The sequence below is a fragment of the Seriola aureovittata genome, chromosome 2 (genome assembly GCF_021018895.1).
Source record: "Seriola aureovittata isolate HTS-2021-v1 ecotype China chromosome 2, ASM2101889v1, whole genome shotgun sequence".
Classification (NCBI taxonomy): domain Eukaryota; kingdom Metazoa; phylum Chordata; class Actinopteri; order Carangiformes; family Carangidae; genus Seriola; species Seriola aureovittata.
The window spans coordinates 30,214,036-30,228,127 of NC_079365.1; the positions used below are offsets into that span (position 1 = coordinate 30,214,036).

At 43.4% G+C, this 14,092-nt stretch overlaps 1 protein-coding gene and 1 long non-coding RNA gene across 3 annotated transcripts in view; one reads left to right on the forward strand and one right to left on the reverse strand.

The window, feature by feature from the left end:
- rspo4 (R-spondin 4) overlaps positions 1-14,092 on the reverse strand; it is a 61,585-nt gene that overhangs the window by 36,677 nt on the left and 10,816 nt on the right. Inside the window, exon 4 of one of the 2 annotated variants that reach the window (XM_056387372.1) lies at positions 12,844-13,041. In XM_056387372.1, coding sequence (XP_056243347.1) covers positions 12,844-13,041 — 198 coding nt within the window. Of the gene's footprint in view, positions 1-12,614; positions 13,042-14,092 lie in introns of those variants that run through there. The other variant, XM_056387363.1, reaches the window with a different exon arrangement.
- LOC130176346 (uncharacterized) lies at positions 11,024-12,559 on the forward strand. The gene is made up of 3 exons (XR_008828852.1): positions 11,024-11,664; positions 12,067-12,137; positions 12,489-12,559. It is a non-coding gene; the product is annotated as an uncharacterized LOC130176346 (long non-coding RNA).

Consider the following 14,092-nt stretch of genomic DNA (forward strand, 5'->3'; position numbering starts at 1 on the left):
CTATGTCAGTATGCTAACATGCTAACAGTGACAATGCTAATATGCTGATGTTTAGCAGGTATAAAGATGAGCATGTACACCATTTCAGTATTAGCATGCTAACAGTTGCTAACTAGCACGAAACACAAAGTAAACCTGATGGAATTGTCATTAGCTTTAGAGGTTTTTACAGTTTATCCTGGGGGTGGGGGGGGTGGGGGGGTGGGGGGGTGGATGGGTGGGAGGGGGGCACAAATGGCTACACCACATTTCATGGCAATCTCTTCAAGTTGTTGAGGCATTTAACTCAAAAGCCACAAATGTGAACCTCATGGTGGTGCTAGAGGAGAAGCGGAGGATCTCCAAGGCCATTGTTCTTCTTGTGGGAACCATTAGTGTCTGGACAAGATTTTGTGCCAATACGTATATTTCACAGTGTGACTGAAGACATTGACCTGCCAGTGGCAATATATGGAGGGGAAAAGTCAGGGAATCACCAGAGTCATCAGAATTCCTCATCTGGGAATCATGGAAGTCTGTACAAAATGTCATGGAAACCAAAGTGGTGAACCGACTGACTGTCCAGATTTATCCATCTCAAATCAATGGAATTTATGGCCCGTAAACACAAACACACACAGAAAAGTTAATAAACCTCGGATTAGATACAGTCAGATGTCAATAAATATTATTGAATTATCGCTGAGGTCTCTCATGAGAATTTTCCCAAGGAGACCAGGGAGACAAGAACAACCTTCACCGAACAGAAAGAAGCTTTTGAACACATTGTTTTTACCTATTTTTGAGAATGTTTCCATTTAGAAACTCTTTCCATTTTATATCAGATATAGATGGAAGTTGACTCCACCTACTCTTTTCAACCTTACTACAACAAACTGCTTCACAATTTTCCGCTGATTCACCCGTTGGAGCTGCCATGCAAGCTGCTGGCCTGGCCATCAAATCACCAATCCAATAACAACAACGACCCGTTCTACCTCTGGAGCCACATCTGTCCAAAATAAACCATATATATACATATATACATATATATATATAATGTATATACCACTATATCTTCACACACAAGGAATATTAACATGAAGCAGTCCTACAGTGTGACACCAAACCTGAATAACATGCAAATGTGGGATATCCAAAATAATATCTCAATACAGTCCAGTACAGTATATCATGATATAAGATATTATCATATATTGCGATATATATATATATATTTTTTTATTAATATAATTGTTTTTTATAATATGATTATATTGTTTTATTTTATGTTTCAGGTCTTTATTTTATAATGTATAATTATATAAGCCTATTGCATTTTATATTTCAGGTATATGTGATGCTGCCACTGAACAGCAGTTCAAAGTTTTATTTGTCACATGCCAAGATACAATGTGCAGTACAAAAATAAATACAAATCTTTTGGTTATTTTTGTTTTTTTGAAATTATCGCGATATTCGATATATCATTGAACATCAGCCAAAGCTAAGGGAAAAAAAGAGGTTAAAACTGTTTGGGGGGATTTTTTGTGAAATCAGTGTCTGATGCCACATTCATGACACATGTGATGGATGACTGATGAAGATGAGGGTCTCCATCTTGCAGGTGATGATGTCAACAACTCAAGAGAGTTTTGTTTGTGTCAATGTTAAATGTCAATGTGTTACATTATATATTTCAGGTATAATCGGTGCTGCCAATAAACAGCATTCAAAGTTTTATGTGTCACATGCTGAGATACAAAGTACAGTAGGACAGACTGTGCAAACATCAATATTCCAATATCGGCCCAAGCCTGCCACCCAGACGTCGTCTCAGTATATAAACCAAAGGATGTGAAGGACATGAGGAACTAAACTTCAGGTCATTACAGCGAGCGGTTGACCTGTCGTCATTTAACAGGCGAGGCAAATACACGATCGTAGCTTCAGCTCTCACGCAGGGAGAGCAGCCGAGGAGGTGTCGTGCAGAACAAGTCTCCGAGGACGAGAGACACCTGCTAGTCGTAGAGGGAGTATAGAAGCAGAACGACGGGGCATCTTTGATACATTCACTACTTCAAAACAGAGTACACCAGGGCCACCTGTGGAGCATACTGAAGCTCTGAGTTCTTGATGGTCTGATAAAAAACTTTATAAAAGTACATTGAAATAGACTGAATGGAGCCAAATTGAATCAGTCACACTAACACAGAACCTCATGAAAATGCCTGGAATCCACCTAGAAACATACTTTTCTCATCTCGGCCCGCAGCTCTGAAGGCAGGAGAGGGGAGAGGGAAGGAAGAGAAAAAAATCTCATTACCAGCTTTCACTTTGGCCTGCCTCTAAAACACATTAAGGACATTCAGGGAGTTAGAAGTGAGAAAAAAAAAGAGGCGGGCGCACTGCAGAGAGCTCCTTGTTCTCTAATGAGTACCTGTTGTCCAGGGTTAGTTCCCCCCGGGGCTACGTCTGCACCGGGACATCGCTATGCAATAACTTAATGCATATAATACTTGGGAAAATGCACTTTAGCTTGCTGTCTGTGTCGTGTTACACTGTAAGATCTACCCAGATCCATGTGTTGCCGGATGAGGAGGCCACTGAGTTCGGCACCGCACAGACGGCATATTAAAGTAGCAGCGTCTGAAACAGTGTAATCTGAAATAACTCCCTCTCTGTCAGGCAGGATTTGTCTGACTGCTCTGGTAAATATCAGATTGTTCTTCACAGTGTAATCCACTCCCACATATTAAAACGGTGATTCTTCTCCTGCCCTCGATGAATGACAGAGATATTGAGTTATAAAATTGAATAATAGCTCCCAAAGTCTGTCAAACTGTATTTACAAGTGTATCTGGATAACGAGGATAAAAGCCTGAATTCCTCTACGACGCTCATGTGAAGTGGGATTTACAAACATTTCTGTTTCTAATGTGCAAAACACAGACGCACAACATTTGTTTTGAACTCTGCACTAAAACCAAAATGAGACCAGAACATGATAAAGTCAAGGGGAAAGAGTTCACTGTGATCGGTTCTGACAGGAACTAGAATTAATCATCTTCATCTGAAAGGCAACAAAAATAACTTTTAATTACATTTAAAAAACCCTTATGACAAAGGCATTAAATCGTTACTGAGGATAAAAATTGCCATATGCAAATGTGTATATATGCAAATGTATTGAATTTTTCTATATGAAATATATGTACATATAAAATCAAAACATATTAGAAATGATTTAGTGACATATATGTCCAGCCCATTGTAGACAGATGTTATGTTGATCTTATATAAAAGGTTATTAGATGTGGGGTCGTGTGAGGAAGTCAGACACAGTCAGTGTGTTACCTGCAGCAGCGGGAAACAGCAGCAGAGCGATGTGACGCTGTGGGCGGGGCCACCAGAAAAAAAAATGTGTTTCAGACGCTTTTAAAATCACCCACCGAAACAATCTAATATCTGTTTAAATGTAGAATATTTTGTATGTTTCTGTGTTTCTGTGTTGTTTTTTTAAAGTGTCTAAAACACCTTTTATTTTTTCTGCTGGCCCCGCCCACAGTATTACATCACTCTGCTAGTGTAGCGTGTTCGCTGCCGCCTCCCGACACACTCTGACTGTGCTTGACTGCCTCACACAACCCCACGTCTAACAACCACAACTTTCCCTCCGAGCTTCATTCAGCAGGCGGCTCTTTAAAGGACACAAGTCTCTGTCATGTTCCGATCTTATTAACGATATCTATGATTGATCAAGGCTTCCTGATTGACTATGAAGTTTCTAGTATCACTATGGGCTTATAAAACTAGGGAGAGCAGAGTTTTCTTCCCTCTTCACTCGTTATGGAGCCAACTTGAAAACTAGTAAAGTGCTTCATTCAGCTCTTGTCTTGTGTCTGTTGTGATTTCAGGATGAGAGAGCGGGAAAAAAAGTCTCTTAAATCACTAATGTTATCTGCCTAGATCTGCAGCGCTCAGAGCGTCCAGCAACATTATTACTCTGAAAGACATGATGGATGCGCCGCGTCTTAAATCTAACCTGCTGGATGATTTCACGTGTAGTTGGACTCATCAGTCGATGAATGAAGAAGTTACCAATCCTCCACAGCTGACTGATTAATGAGAGGAGAGTTATGCTTTAATGTTGAGTTAATCATTATCACATTTTGCCGTGGACAGAAGAGACAGATGGGAAATGTGGGGGACAGGAGAGGAGCGGGCGATGTGGATCCCCAGTCGGTTTTGAACTCAACATCACGGTCACAGCGGTTCGAGGACAGACAGCGTGGAGAGCCACCAGGACGCCGCGGGACACGCTTTGTTTGTGTCTTTACACCGTAATTAGCAGAATTCAGTTGTTTTGTTAACACTGCCAGACCAGAAAATGAGCTCATGTCCCCATAGAAACTGATCTGGATAATTTCACTGTGCCCCCCCCCCCCCCCCAAAAAGAGAAAGACTGCTGATAAAGTCACACGTGGTCTCTATTCTATCTAATGGAGCTGCTCCACAAAGTGTCACTTGTTAACATCACACCGGGAAAATGGTTCACTCGTGTTTCTGTGGGACAAGTTCCTGTAAACAAGTTACTGCAGGACAGGGACAGGGACGACACGCTACAGAGGACACGCTACAGAGGAGACACTGCAGAGGACACGCTACAGAGGACACGCTACAGAGGACACGCTACAGAGGAGACGCTACAGAGGACACGCTACAGAGGAGACACTGCAGAGGACACGCTACAGAGGACACGCTACAGAAGACAGAGCAGAGGACATGCTACAGAGGACACGCTACAGAGGAGACACTGCAGAGGACACGCTACAGAGGGCACGCTACAGAGGACACGCTACAGAGGAGACACTGCAGAGGACACGCTACAGAGGGCACGCTACAGAGGAGACGCTACAGAGGACACGCTACAGAGGAGACACTGCAGAGGACACGCTACAGAGGACACGCTACAGAGGACACGCTACAGAGGAGACACTGCAGAGGACACGCTACAGAGGACACGCTACAGAGGAGACACTACAGAGGACACGCTACAGAGGACACGCTACAGAGGAGACACTGCAGAGGACACGCTACAGAGGACACGCTACAGAGGAGACACTGCAGAGGACACGCTACAGAGGACACGCTACAGAGGAGACACTGCAGAGGACACGCTACAGAGGACACGCTACAGAGGAGACACTGTAGAGGACACGCTACAGAGGAGACACTGCAGAGGACACGCTACAGAGGAGACACTGCAGAGGAGACACTGCAGAGGACACACTGCAGAGGACACGCTACAGAGGACACGCTACAGAGGAGACACTGCAGAGGACACGCTACAGAGGACACGCTACAGAGGACATGCTACAGAGGAGACACTGCAGAGGACACGCTACAGAGGACACGCTACAGAGGACACGCTACAGAGGACACACTGCAGAGGACACTGCAGAGGACACGCTACAGAGGACACGGTGCAGAGGACACTGCAGAGGAGACAGTGCAGAGGACACTGCAGAGGACACTGCAGAGGACACTGCAGAGGACACGCTGCAGAGGACACTGCAGAGGACACTGCAGAGGAGACAGTGCAGAGGACACTGCAGAGGACACTGCAGAGGACACGCTGCAGAGGAGACACTGCAGAGGAGACACTGCAGAGGAGACACTGCAGAGGAAACACTGCAGAGGACACGCTACAGAGGAGACACTGCAGAGGAGACACTGCAGAGGAGACACTACAGAGGACACGCTACAGAGGACATGCTACAGAGGACACGCTACAGAGGAGACACTGTAGAGGAGACGCTACAGAGGACACGCTACAGAGGACACGCTACAGAGGACACGCTACAGAGGAGACACTGTAGAGGAGACACTGCAGAGGAGACACTACAGAGGACACGCTACAGAGGACATGCTGCAAAGGACACACTACAGAGGAGACACTGCAGAGGAGACACTGCAGAGGAGACACTGCAGAGGAGACACTACAGAGGACATGCTACAGAGGACACGCTGCAGAGGACACGCTACAGAGGAGACACTACAGAGGAGACAATGCAGAGGACACGCTACAGAGGACATTGCAGACAGCCTTTTCTCATATAGAAACTCACATGCGATGTAATTATCATCCAACTGTGGAGTTCAGGTCTCACACCCACAAGTCCAACAGGACGACAGTCATCAATGCTGCCGATAATCAAAGTTCAAACTACATGATTAGTAGGAAAGAAAAGCTCCAGATCAGAAACTAATCGGCGCTTGATCGCTGTTTATCAACAGTTTAAAGACTCAATCGAGGAGAGACATCTAGCAGGCGCTCAGTCTGGACCTGGACCTGGACCTGGACCTGGACCTGGGGAGTCCAAATCCAGTTGTGTTGTCACCTGGTTTTGACCGGAGACGAGCAACAGCCCAATATAAATGATTTCCAATACTGTATTGTAATGTATATAATATGTGTTTCCTTTCAAAATCTAATAACTGTTATGTAAAAATGTACCTGATAAATTGTAAATTGTAAACACATTTCCAATATAGAAGAAAAACACTCTTTCTGTAACATTTAAACATGTTTTAATAATCGTGGGCTGATTTTCACTTGGTAAAGTTTGGTGAAGAAATTTCACAGAAATGTGACGATTTGTTGTTAATATTCAACAATCCTTAAAAACAATGAAGACTTTATCAATATTTGCTTATTTTGGCCAAATCTAACATTCACTCAAGAAGTTACCTTCTGTTGAATTTAAATAAACAGATCTAAGGAAACATAGTTATTATTATCATTATCATTATCATCATGGAACTAAATAATCTTTATTTATTTTTGAACTCTTTCTAACTCTAACTCTAAATCCCCAGAAGAATGTTTGTCAATAAAAGTTATTTGAATAAAAAAAGAAAAAGAAAAGACAAACTGTTGTACATGGCATCGCATCACTTCTCGTGATAAGTCCCTCAGAGTTTCTCATCAGATCCTCGTCGAAACCAACGTTCAGAGTCGAATGATGAAATTATTAATCTTGACACTGATTTGAAAAACTTTTGTCCCACAGATTGTAAATACGATGCAGCTGATCGACAGTTTAACATCTGGAATCACGTCTTTACGAATCAGATGTGAGCTGTGAATTTATGAAATATAGAAACATATGTTTTGTTTTTTCAGCGCACATCTTGGGTCATTTCCTGTTGGTATTATAGGATATTAGTAACTATGAACTTATTGATCCCAGTTGCTGTCCTGTGTGTTATTTCCAGCCTTTATATTGTGTTATGAACTTGTTTGTGACTCGCTCGCCGTAGCGTGCAGAGGCGTGAGTGTGCTGTGGGACTGCACCAGGCCTGCGCTTCATTTTTATGATTTAGTACATTAAAACAGTGAAGTACAGCTGCGGCAGCGGAGGAGGCGCTTGTATGAATTAAGCTCTGCTTTTCTTTTTCAGCCACAGGGGAATTCACTTTTTATATTATGACTTCTCTCCACTCATTTCTGCTCTTAGAGAATTTTTAAAAACAACACCCTGCTGCAGCACTAATGAAGGATGGACGTCTGACAGCGGAGTTCGGCCGCACTTGCTTCAGCCTCTGGTAATACGGATGCACGCCGCTGCACTTGGACCATAGATACTGCTGTTTCCCTCCAGTTTACATTAGTGTCGCGCTGCATCATAAAACACCAGCTATGCAGCCCCTCTCGATTTTACAGCCGGGGAAATGCATTACGTCCTAAATAAGAGCTCCACCGCCGCTCTCCGTCTTCAAAAGGCAGCCGAGTAAATCAGCTCGACTATGGGAGATTATCACCGCCATAAATACAACTTAATAAGCTTTCACACTAACGCCAAACATGTGTCTGCAACCACAGAAGTATTTTACAAATATATATGCAGACCAAACATAAGAGGAGGCTGAGTTATCAACATGTGGACAGAATATATATAATTACACAGCTTGTTATTTCTTTCCAGTTTCGTTGGCTGAAGTTACAGCCAAGTGATTTGAGGACCACTAAGCCCAGAGGGATGAAAGGATTCTGGGCTCTTATCGTCTGTGTCGGTTGCTTTCTTTACGAGCTGGATACAAAACTACAAACACCGAGGCACAGAAATAACTTCATCAGAATCTTAGGAGCTGTGGTTGAATCCTGGTGACCTCAAACAGCCACAGTTCACAGCTTGTTACGCCGCAGCGAGAGGGTTAATACGCCGCCGTTCAGCTGCCCTCCTGCACTCGTGCCCTCGTCTGCAACCTCCTGATCGTGATCCACCAGCGATGCTGAACTGTCGTCCAACGGCAGATGTCCTCAGACAAAACAACGTCTGGCTGACGCCTCTGCTCTCTGTGTCTTTGTTGAAACAGTAGGACTGTAACAAATCAAAGAAAACATCTCTGACAGGACATGTGAAACATCAGAGACGTGGATTTACTCTATCTAACACTTGACACTTATATTTAATAACTTCTCCCAGTCGCAGACATGTTTCTGATGCCGTCTGGATTTACCGACGCTGACGCTGTCACGATGAATCATTATTATAACTTCACATGTTGATTGAGCCAAAACAAGGATCCAAACATTTGGATCCTTGAGTTATTTCCCGATATTTGGTGATAACTAGTGAAGTGAGAGCTTTCAGCTGCATCTCACAGTCTTCATCATCAGCTCAAGTCTTGTATCAACAGGAAGTTTCTCATTCCTCAGAAGATGCAAGAAGAGTTTGTTATAGTGTAATCTTCAGCAGCATTGTCTCATGCATATTATAACCTGTTCTTTCCTGAAGTGTAAATATAACCGCTGGGAAACTCAACCGACCCCGGGACTCTCAGAGTCTGAGAAACAAGTTCCTGTCTCTGGTTCGCCGAGTTAAATAAGACACGACTTCACGACTCTAGTCTGTGTAGAAAAAAGCCGTAGAAGCTGACGGTTGGAGACTATCCTCAGAAGCCCTGAACGCTGAAGCATCTGCGGGTACACACTGTCTGTTTTCCACAGCAACATTATGGTTAACCATTTGAAAGTAATTAGCTATAGATGCTGCACATCACAGAGTCAGGTCCCGTCAGAAAGATGAAAACAGACTCTGGAGCAGGGATGTCGGGCTGTGTCTCTCCGTGTCTCTGGTTATTGGTCGTCGGGGTTGTGTGAGGAACTGATCTACAGTCAGTGTGTTACCTGCAGCAGATTCACTTAAAAAGAAAATGTTACCAGTTGAAGTGCATGCTTTATTTTTGAAACGTTGCACTAGCTTTATCTTGCCTTCAGACAGCCCTTTCCTTTGGAACTACATCTTTTCAACCGCTGAACTACTGTGTTCCTACGCACAACGTTCAGCTCTGTCTGACAACAGCCCTGGAGGTTTGACTCCGACTCGCGGCCCCTTTGCTGCATGTCGTCCTCTCTCTCTCTCTCTCTCTGTGACTTTCCAATATCTCTCTCTCACAGTGCTTTCAGAATAAAGGCAAAAAAAAAAGAGAAAAGCCCCAAAAATAACTTAAAAGTAGTTGTGCTTGTGCGTAGTAACACGGTTCAGGTTTCCTTCTTTCCCGGGAAACAAAGACCCTAAACACGGCAGTTCAACAGTTCACGGAAACACGCTACAGAGGACACACCTTGAACACGTTCAAGGAAACGGCTGTTTGACTGCAGATAAAGCTTTGGAAATTTTCAAAATAAAACGCTTAAACAGTTAAAATGATTAGCTTTATTCTGTGGGCTTTTGTTTTGTTTTGTTTTTTTAAGGTGGCTAAAACACGTTTTTTGCGGATGACCCCGTCCTCACAAAACCCCACGTCAAACAACCTGAACTATCACGCCTTCAGCTCAGACTTTAATATCTTAGCAACGACTGGACGGATTGTAAAGACGTTAAAGGATGGGGATGAATCCTTAACGACTCACCGCCATGATGTCGACATTTGTGGTGAAATATCTCACCTACGGCCTGAGACTGTTCTCTCGGGATGAGCTGTGGTTCCCTGTGAGGTCTCCTGCAGAGCCGCCATCAGGTCAGAATCATCATTCATCCAGTAAACGAACTAAACTAAACTAATGAGACTCCCACCAGCCTTCAGCTGCACTTTGTCTTTAGTGCCAAATAACACACGTTACCATGCTAACACTCCAAACAAAGCTGTGCTAGCATGCTTCTCCTAACCGTCAAACCACCGCTTCAGCAGAACCACCTGCGGCTGCCACATCTCCACCTCTGGACTCGTGACCTGGGACCTGAACCTGCGATTAGGACTCTCAAACAGCTGGCTCGGCTCTCGCGAGGAGTCACCGATAAGATAACGCGGGGACGAAAGGAAAAGATATCCGCGCCGCGCGGCGTGACATCTGAAGCGTCAGATGTTGCTAAATTGCGAGGAAAACGAGCAACAGACCCTCCCGCTCGCTTCCACGACGGTCTGCTGCCATTGGTGAGGGAGGGACGGGAGATGAGACCCACGTCCTTCCTCATCATCTGAAAACAATAAGACAACAAGAGAGTGGGAATTAAAAGACTAGAGCCGTCTAATCTGGAACAACAGAGGAATGTCAGGGAGATGCCACAGCACCCTTTTATCCCAGATGTGTGCTATTAGGTCCACGGGCCTGATCCCTGAGCCAGACTCTGCTGGATCGGATTTCTTCCTCCGCTAATGCCACCGGACATACGATCTGACAATGATAATGATAATTACTTCAAATGACATGCCTTCCATTGTGGAAGAAGTGGAGGAAAACACACAGGCATGCACACACACACACACACACACACACACACACACACACACACACTGAAAGACAATATTTGCAGAACTTTAAAGGGGAATCGCTGCTGGCTTTCTCACCAATTTGGAAAAAGTTAAAAAACACCACAGCTCTCTACATTCCTCCCGCTCTGTTAAAATGTTTCACAGCTTCTTCTTGTGCTGTTTGTGTAAAAGAGGAAGAAAATATGGAACCATAAAAAAGGTCACAACAACAACTCGGTTTTAGAGGGAAAGCAGGAACGCGCTGCCAAGTTGGGTTCTTTTTAATGTTTTGGAATATTCGTATGAAGTTCATCATTAATTTAATGCAGAGTTAAAAACAAGAGCCAGACACTGTCTCCAGTACAATGGCTGTGCTGCTGATGAGGGCCGAAGAATGAGGGACTAAATAATCAGTGTTTTTGTTCTCTTCAATACAATTTTAACCAGTACTGACAGCATCTCCACAACACAGGACTTTCAAAATAATTCTTTTCTTTTTTCTTTTTTGCAGTTGGAGTTTATTTTCAGGTTCCTCTCAGAAACACAGAAACACATCTCTTCCTATCTCCGTTCTTTGGATGGAGGCGACATGAACGAACACAACCCTCCGATGATGAAGCCGAGGAGGTTTATTGACGGACGGACGTACGAGAGTCTGCTGTCGCTCTCTCCGCCTTCGTTTCCAACGCTGTCGGTGAGAGCGTGGAGATTCATCCATCAGTTAATCAACGATATTAATAGATTTTAAAAAGAAAGAGGAAATAGCGTGATCGTCTCAGTGATGCTGCTTTTGGAGGTGGTTTCCCTCGACCGCCTTTCACTCGTGGAGTTCCTCTGGAGTTTGTACCACGTCAAACACAAACAGGTGAACGCCACAGCGCCACTGACCATGACGGACGAGGATCCAAGGGAGCTGCGAAGACGGTCCGTTTATTTTCAGGCAGTTTGTTTTTACATTTGAACCCAAAAACGTAAAAACAGCTGTTTAAATTAAAAAACGTGGTCCAGTTTTTGTGTTTGCAAATTAGTATTTTTTTTTTTTTTTTTCCTTGTTGAATTGAAAGAACGATAAAGGGAGTCAGGTGGCAAGGAAGTAAAGGCAAATATTTCAAAATAAAAGCCAACCCTGACGCTGACCATTCATTATCGTGATGCACAAACACGCTGCCAAAAATAAAACTAAACGTCCTGCTGACATTCAAAGTTGATTTATTCTAACCGTGACCCAAGATCATTCTCTAACCTTTACCAGGTGGTTATTATTGTAACCATGACAACAGAGGTCCCTTAACCTTTCCCTGAAATTTTTATTTATTTTTCCACCAGTTCTGGAGGATGTCGACCTGCTGATGAGGACATCAGATCAGACGAGGCGTCGTTCTAAAGTTACAAGGGAGGTAATTATGACTCATAGTGTCATTTTGTTGCTAGGTGACATCTGGTGGTCGTAGTAACGATGACGGGAGCAAAGGGGAAAAGTGTCGGTGACGTAGTTTAAAGAGAGACAGAGTCCAGGAGGAGGAGGTGGATGGACGACGAAGGCGGCGAAGGGTCGTTGGAACAAACGACCTGTACGGTTTTTTGACTGGTTGGAAATAGTTTATGAAATCCTCGTTGGGAACGACAATATCCTGTTGATGTTTGCTCATGTTTGGTCACATGATGTTGACATTGTTTATCACTAACGTTACAAACTGTCAGTGACAAAGACACAACGGAGTCACTGCAGCGTGATGTTTCCCACACAGGGACGGCGTCCTGGACCGAATCCAAACAGCAAACAGAGGTACGCAGCTTCCCTGAGCTGCTCCACCATCACCACCACACTAATGCTCAGGAGAGGAGGGGGGGTGTGTGTGGGGGGTGGGGGCTGTTAACATCAGCCTCTAATTGGTAATTAGAAGTAGCACATGTTGGTTTATGGGGTCCTCTCCTACTTGGCATTATAAATTGCACAAGCGTGTCAACACAGCAAATAACACGAGACCAAACAATGCTGGGAATCCACAGATGTTGGCACGACGAGGAACAACTCCACCGAAGAGAAGCAGAAACTTTGTCCGTGGCTGATTTTAAATTCAGAAATAACAGCAGCCTCCTCACCTGTGGGACACTTCTTCCTCAACCTGCACCTCTGCGTCTCGCTGTGGGACGGGCAAAGCGACGCCGCCTTCTCCTCAGGCGTCCTGCTGCCGCCCCGGGTCCTGGTCTGCTTGCCCCACCTGAAGCCGCAGGTGACGCCGTCGCGGAGGCAGGAGCTCCACTCGCTCCACTCTGCCGCCGGAGCCAAGAGACAGTCCTCTGAGAGAGAGAGGGGGAGGGAGGGAGGGAGGGAGGGAGGGGAGGATTAGAGAGCGGAGATACGAGCCGATTGAAGATATCACAAACAAAAACTCAGGCTTTTTTCATTGTATTTTACAAAAGCAGATCATGAAAGAGAAACCAATGTTGGAAGAATTTGAATCTGCAGAAGCCAAAGTGCCTGATCAGGTTCAGATGTGGTGGATCCAGGAACCTTCAGGTGATCAGAGAGAGAGAGGGAAAGTTCCTCTGGCTGCTTTAAAGAGGTGGAAAGAAATGTATTTAATATGTTTAAATAAATAAATACTATTGATGCACATCTTTTCTTTCCTTCTTTTTAAATGTAAATAATGTCGCCTTCTAAATTTAGTTTTCCATACACAGAGGAGTATGGAAATAATCAGGAGATAATCAAGATAAAAGGATCCATGTAATGGGTAATGTAATAAATGTAATAAATGTAATAAATGTCTTTATATCAAGAGGGATGTTGCCATATAACATCTATGAAATACCCATAGTAAAATTCATGTTCATGAAAACAACATGCTTATTAAAATTCTATATGTTTATAAATGATTTCTTATTATTTTGCATTAATTTTAAACATACGTGTCTGTCTTTTATTTTTACATTTATAATATCAACCTATATTGACCAGTTTTGGGATGGAGATATATTTACATACCATATGTCTACAATATAAGCAGCATGTTTCTATTAGCTAGACATATATGTCAAAATATGAAATTGTAAAAAATGTGAATATATTATATTCATAGGGTATATGTACATGATTTAACTTCATATGTACGTATATTTCATATGAGGAAATTCAAGACATGTACAATATATTACATTTGCGTGTGAGGAAGCAGTATTTTATATATATAGCACATTTCCCACACAGAAATATAATATATGACATAAATGTCTCTATATCAAGAGTGATGTCACCTATAAGAAGATGTATTATTATCACATGTATCTCTGGATATATGAAGATATACGTTTATAACATAAATTAAATGCAAAGTAAAATTTGTATATG